The 7412-nt window shown below is 43.2% G+C and overlaps 1 protein-coding gene across 1 annotated transcript; it reads right to left on the reverse strand.

Annotated features, from left to right (window-relative positions):
• Positions 1 to 944: 944 nt before the first annotated feature.
• Positions 945 to 6965, reverse strand: MAP10 (microtubule associated protein 10). The gene is made up of 2 exons (XM_063125415.1): positions 2722 to 6965; positions 945 to 2576 (listed from the first exon to the last, which is right to left on the reverse strand). The coding sequence occupies exon 1, from the start codon at positions 6963 to 6965 to the stop codon at positions 4401 to 4403; it is 2565 nt and encodes an 854-aa protein (XP_062981485.1). The 3' UTR covers positions 945 to 2576; positions 2722 to 4400.
• Between the last annotated feature and the right edge of the window lie 447 nt (positions 6966 to 7412).

Raw genomic sequence — 7412 nt, forward strand, 5'->3', positions numbered from 1 at the left:
CTCAAGCACCACAATCTAGAAATAACCATCCAGGTAGGTGCAGAACCACTGCAAAGCAGTGGGCCCAACTCCCAACTTAAACAGCCATTTCAGAAGGATACTATTTATTTATTGCATTTATACCCCACCTTTTTTTTCAAGGAACCCAAGGCGGCATACATAATCCTCCTTATTTTAGCCTCACAAAAACCCTGTGAGGTAGGCTGGGCTGAGAGAGTCTGTGACTGGCCCAAAGTCACCCAGTGGGTCTCCATGGCTGAGTGGGGACTAGAACCCGGATCTCCTAACTCACAGTCCAACATTTTAGCCACTACACCACACTGGCTGAAGGGTGCTATGATCGATATCGAACGCTACTGAGTGATCAACAGGGATCCTGTCTCTCCTCCAACACAGATCATAATACAGGGCTACAAAGGCAGTCTCAGTACCAAATCAGGCCGAAACCTCAAATGAATTGATCAAGAAAATCAGTCTCATCTAAGAGTGCCTAGATATTATTCAGAATATGCATACAAAAGAAAAAAGAACAAATGTGCATTTTAATAAGGACTGTAGGCAGCGCTCACTAAAAAACAACTTAGTAACAGTTTATATCTCTCCTACCCCTGATGGACTCTGGAAAATCTATCAAGAAAGTGCCTGGATGGGCAGAGTATAGTAAATTAATCATTTGCTAAAATGCAAAACAGGTTTCTCTTGCACGTTTGTGATGCATATGTATATCCTGTATAAGTTTTGATGTACAGAATCTGGTATCATACATTTATGAGCGGCCCTTCCTACCCTCACTTTCTGACAGCAGCCCTCTCCCCCAAAGTTGCTCCCTCTACAATGTGTGATGTGGTGTACTGGGCTGCAGCAGGACTGACACTGATTTGCAGCATGGAGTGTACAAAATATTAAAAAGTATGAATTGCTTTAAATAATTGGTTTAGATGGGTAATAGCTCATTGTAAGTGCTCATAAGATGTTTTCAGAGCCAGCTGTACATTTTATTTTTTATTGAATAAAACAAAACCACCAGAACAATACAAGTAATATAAGTAACAACATAAATACTACATAAAAGAAAACGATGACTAAATTATAAAGCATACAATCATTAAGAAAAATGCAATCTAAGGAATTGGAATTTCCAACTTTGAAAAAATATTCTTCTTTTACATAATAAAACAAACCATGATAAAACACACAACATGTTAACACTAAATATGTTCAGGATATTATCCAAACAGCTGTCCCTGTAAAACTAGACCAACTTCCAGTGGAAACATTTCAGTATCTGAATGACTTCTAATCCTGGCAAAGAAAAGAAAATGAACTGGACCACAAGAACTGTTGTAAAAAAGTACATCACAGGAGAAAGGAGAACCTCAGCTCTTCTAAATCCAACCCGCTGCTCTACAGCTGGATTCTATGTACCAAGGCCCAGAACAAAACATGCTGCTTGGGGATGTTGAACACTACCTGCTGTACCTAGTCCCCTCTTTGCGACAGGACAGCTTCAGAACCATTCTGCAATGAGGCAAAGAGAAGCCTTAGTGCACATGCAGAAGTCTGCATGCCTAATAAGTAAGATTGAAGCCTTAAATTATAAATGAACAGGATTAAAGCCTTAAATTATAAATGAAAACAATTACCTTCTCCAAAGCATCTTATACAGGGAAGCCCACAACTAACCTCTGGCTAGGTTTCTCAACTGAGAGGTAGGTTTCACAAGAAAGGCAGAGATGCCAAAGCCACTGTTTTTGTGTTCTTGACAATATTTCTCCTTCCCCTGACCTGCTAAAAACCACAAGAAACTACCTCATTTTATGTGCCTTTGCTTCTCTGGATTATCCCTCTTCCAGAGAATGTAATGTAGCAGAAAAGGAGAAAAAACTGAGCAGATCCACTCGTTATGTTGTCTAAATTATTACTGTGGACCAGCTATTTATGGTTTGAGAATCCTATGTCCTATAGCATCCTCAGTGCAACTTGCTTCTTCCCCAGCTTAACTAACATCTGCCTCCCTGCAATTAAATCACTTCTGTTCTTGCTCCACACTTTTGTTCTAAAATGTTCCTTAATACTTTTTACCCTAAACATGCCTCTTTAATTCTGTATTTATGCCTGATTTTTAAAACTTAAATTACATAAAAGAGTGAAACTTACCTTGAGTTATATAATAAGGCAATACTGTTACTTCTGATGTTTTAGATAAAATGACTAGCATTTGTCACTTAACGTCAATCTCATATAACAATGATGTACCTACAATTCAATCTTATTTTATAAGTAAATGTCACCAAATTTAATGAGACTTATTCTTAAGTAAGTGTGCATACTATTCCATCGTCGTAACTTCCTTTGGAAGTATGAATATTTAATCAGTCATCCCATATTTTGTAATTAACTAAATATATCTACAGAGCAATCCTATACATGTCTACATGTATTCCATCATGAAGACGGCAACACGTGAATCTGTCCCATGCCACAGAAATCAATCACATTTAAGCCTTTACATGTGTACTTGTGTTTCACTGACTTTCAAAGGGATGCTAGATAATACTGTGTCATTTTGACACGCTCTCTTTAAGGCTGTAGCTAGACCTAAGATTTATCCCAGGATCATCCCGGGTTCGTCCCTGCCTGAGCGCTGGATGCCCTGTGTGGCACTTAGATGAACAGGTTTGACCCCAGGACAATCCTGGGATAAACCTTAGGTCTAGCTACGGCGCAAGATTAAATTAGAATTGTTCGGCAAAAAACAGAAATGCATGTAAAGCAGGGTTTCTTTCTTTCACAAATGGCAACTGCTGTCAGGAGCTAAACTGCAAGATGAAGTCCCTGAATTTTTCAATGCTACTGGGATATGGCATGTGAGTGTACACTTGTATGTTCTGTTCAAGCAAGTTAAAAATTCCCTTGGCAATTCAATTACCAAATTAATGCAAGGAGAAGAAGAAGCAAGGGGGATAGGAGCAGGCAAAGGGAACATCAGGACCTGCTCCAGTTGCACTGCCCCTCCTTCAGATGAGAGGCGGGAGCAGGGCCATCACAACAGCCCTGTTGACAGTATATTTTTTTCCTTTTCCCTCCTCCTCACCTTTTCTTTGCTGATTGAGTGTAAACTGCTCCCAGAGCCTTTTTTGGCTGAGGATCGGAATAAAAAAATAGTATAAACAAACAACAATGCATGTTGTAAAAGTTTAGAATTCTGAGACAAAACAATGCATTGGACCAGAATGTAACAACTAAAGAAGGCAGCAGTAAAGCTGAGGAAAAAGAACATAAAGAAAGTTAAGATTGATGACATAATGGGAGTTCTGCAGTCCATAGCAAGGAACTGATACTCAAATTCCTGGGTAAGGGAAATCCTTTTGAAACTTAGATTAAAAGGATTTGCTCAGATGATGCAAAACAGAACTATAAGCATTACTTTCAATTTAGCTAAATCATGCAACCTAATCCCATGCATGTTTATTTAGAAGCAAGTCCCAATGAGTTAAGTAAGCCTGTATAAAAATGCAATTTTAAGCAAGGCAATAAGGTGAGAAACATATAAAAGAATCATAAACTCACACAGTCAGCTTGTCATTTTCTAAAAACAACTTCAACTGAAACTGGATTCCTCCCTCCAGCAAAGGATTCACTTAAAATTATTCATATAAATACATGAATCATAGTATCATATGAACACAATAGCTCACATTTAGAATTATGTTGCTCACAACTGTGCATATTATAGGAATAGAACATTTACAACTGTAAATGCATTATGGACATTAACTGATTATTTCTGAGGAAAACTGGATCTTAAAAAAACTTTGTGTTTATTGTACTATTTATACTTTGCAAAATATAGCTGTAATTCCCTTAAAACGGACTGCAATCCTGCTCACAGCTGGCCTGTTTAGTTCTACTGACTTCAATAGGATATAACCAGATGAACTGGGTGCAGGTTTTTGCAGGTTATGTGTTTTTCTAGAAGTCATTAGTTACTTTTGCTTTAAACTTTAAGTGCTGAATGAAAAATGGGAGATATGGGCCACAATTCAGAGACCTGCTTTAAGCATGCTCAATAGCTTCTAATTGCTAATTTGTTTTAGATTTGAACAGTGGTCTCTATCCCATATGAAAACTGCTTTTGAAACTCCCCCAGATTTCAAAAGCATCTTACTAAAGTGTGTGTGTGTTTGAGTGGGGGGACAAGTCCAAAGTCCAACCAGCTGCACAGAGCTAATCAGGCAGTGATAGTTTACTAACCTGAAAATACTGGTTGTACTTTTGCATATTCATCGCTTATGAAACAAAAACTGTATTTGTGAAAGACAGTCAAAATACTGGTAAAAATACGTTCAATTATAAAAATAAAGACATTTTCACTTTGATCCAGTCATTATTATTGGTAATTACATTGTGTATCCTGGAAGTTTGTTTACTACTAATTCACTGACATGTCTACACTGATTAGTAACATCCGCCATCTCAAAGTCATCTTCTTTTTCTTTGCCAGATGTATTGCTTTCTTCTAGCCCACTAAGGTCAAGGTCAGACACATTTGAGGGCAAATAAGAACTAATTTGGGATGTCCTTAGTGAATAGCTCTTATCTGCAGAGGACTGGTCTTTTGCTATGTTACAATTCATGTTGGAGCTCACATCTTTATTCTTTGAGACCTGTATATCTTTGATCCCTTCCTTCTCCTCCTGTTGAGCTGCAAATTCTTCCTTTAAAGTTCTTGCAAGAGAATAGTCTTCAAGTTCATTGAGAGCAATGTGTGTGTTTGTTTCATTAGCTTTTAAATCACAGGCCTGCTTAAGAGACTGGACATGAGATATAGCTGAAGGAACTGGAAGAAGAGGAGGAGAAATACTTTCAGAAGTCAAACTTCCTTCAGACATTTTAGAATCTGAGTCCATGACAGATTGGCTTTGATCTGGATTTACTAGTAATGGTTCAGGGCTGCTCTCTTGAGCTTCCAAGCTTGTGCCAGAACTGTCAGCACTAGTGAAATCTTCTGAATAGGCTGTGTTCTCAGAACTAGCAACTACACCATCTGAATTCTTAAATTCATAGCTGCTTTCAAAGTTGCTACTTTGACTATCATTATGTATGACTGAAACATCACAATCTTTGTGCTGTATGCATTTTTCTACTTCCGTATCTGTTTTATTTTCAAGGGCATCAGTATCCTGTAAAAAGACTCTTGGCAAATGGATGTTCAAACTCTTTTCTTTATAAGCAGAGCCAATTATTTCAGATGAGCTCTTTTGTTTTGTATTATCATCACTCTTCACAGCCCTAGCTGCAACCTTCTTTTGGAGATCAGAAATTACGTCTTTTATGGTAGTAGGGCAATCTTGGGCAACACCGCTTTGTATTAAAGTCTCAACATTTTCATTAATTTGAGCATTTCGATCAGGGATGCTTTTTTCATCAAAGTGCCCAGAAGACTTTGGAAAATGTTCAGGAGACCCCCGGGATAGTTTTCCTTTAGCTGAAGAGCTTTTGCCTTTCTTTTCAACTACTATGTCCCCTTGTTTTTTTCTACGAAGTTCCCTTTTTTCATGAACTTTCAACATACCTGGATTGGACCGCTGCAGACGAAGCCTTAGTGTATTTGTCAGCCCATATGTAAGCCTCCTTCTAGGGGGGGAGTTTTCCTTGGTGTTATTTTTCTCAGTGCCATTTCTTTCAGAGAATGCTGTTCTTGTCAATACTTTACGAGGAGAAATGACTTGCATGGAGGGAGCAAAGCATTTTAAATGATCTGAGCGATTTCTTTTTAACTTGGGGCTGGGTGACCTTCCTCTCTCTTTGCGATGAGTGGTTTTCTTATCTTCTCGGCATGCTGGTTTGGTACTGGAGGATGGTGCTTTTGTTCCTTCTTCTACATTTTGGTATAGCCATGCTAATTGAGGGTGCACAGTAGAAGGACATGGTTGCAGGGCCTGGCTGTTCAGCAGGGACAGCTCGACTAACAAAGCATTCAGCAAAGGCAGCTGGCTCAAGGTTTGTCTGAGTTGCTCAGGGCTGCCAAATGTTTGGGTCAAAGGGGTAGCTTCCTGGACACTAGAAAGCTCCTCCTTAACAGGAGGCACCACAGATGGAAGTGTGATTTCTTCTGCTGGCAGCGGTTCTTTAACTGCAGCCACCGTCACAGCTGCTGTAGATTTAGGGATGGAGCATAGATTTTCAGTTGGGTGGCTGTAGTACATTGGTGGGGGACAAAAGATGTTGCTCTCGATCTCCAGCTCTCTGGCTATTTCTCCAAAGTCAGGGTTGCTGGACAGGGGCTCTGTGAGGCTGCTGCTTAAGGACTCCAGGCTGCAACTTTCTGGGGTAGAGTCCTGGTTTTCCTCTACTTCTGGAATGAGCTCCAAAGCAAGTCCTCTGAAGCTATGGGTGCCCACCTTGTGGGGTGGCTGCTGCTGATCCTCTTCCCCAGTATGCGGCTCCTCTGGGGCTTCCCCTTGCCCTAAGTGCCTCAGGAGGGTGGAGCCCAGGTTGCAGAGGCGATAACTCAGCCCCAGCTCCCCCACGAGGTCCCCCATCAGGTCCCGCAGTGGGAACTGGCCCCTTCGCCCCCCTGGGCCGGCCCCTAGCAGCAGTTCCTCTGCGGCAGCCGCCAGGGAGACGCTAGAGGAGCCGAGCAGGCGGGCGGGGCCTGGCGTGGGGGGCAGCGCCAGCAGCAGCGCGTAGAGCGGGGAGCGTCGCAGGAGAGCCCTCAGGGCGTCCGGCCGCAGCCTGAAGAGGCAAGACTTGCCCCGCCCGAAGGGCACCAGAGGCCCCGGCGCGGCATGCGGCGCACGCACCAGGAGGGTCGGGAAGTCCAGCAGCCGCAGAGCCACCGCCGGGCGAAAGGGGCCGCTGGTGGGCAGAGGCGTCGGCAGCAGCCGCGGCTCCACGCGCGCCGACTCCACCAGCAATTCCAGCGAGAAAAGGGTCTCCTCGCAGCCGTCGCCTTCCTCCATGCCTGGTCGTGAGGGGAGGAGGCCCCAGGTGGCGGCTCAAGGGCGGCGAGGCGTGGCGGGGGACGACGTTCTTCTCGCGAGGCTAAAGGGAAGCCGCGCGGCAACGCAGGCGGCAGCCTCTATGCATAATTATCTCTATGGGAGCCGTTGGCCTCCGTTGTCTAGCGACTGGAAGCCGTCGCTGCACTTGAGGGCCGGGGCCGCAAAGGCCCTTGGGAGCTGTCGCTTCTCCTGCTGTAAAGCAGTCGAGGCCTCCCGGGAGGGCGTGCGAGTGGCCCTCCGCTGAGGCAAGGCGCTCTCGGAGGCGACGAGGTGGGAGGAGGCGCCGCCGCCGCCTTTGCTTCCGGGTGGCGACAACTAAAATGGTTGACGAGAGGGAGCTAGGTGACAGGATACGGCTAGTGCTCGAATAGTAGTAGTAGTCACTATTGCTAGAGTTTATTATAG

Source organism: Elgaria multicarinata, chromosome 4, assembly GCF_023053635.1.
Source record: "Elgaria multicarinata webbii isolate HBS135686 ecotype San Diego chromosome 4, rElgMul1.1.pri, whole genome shotgun sequence".
In the NCBI taxonomy this organism is placed as follows: Eukaryota; Metazoa; Chordata; class Lepidosauria; order Squamata; family Anguidae; genus Elgaria; species Elgaria multicarinata.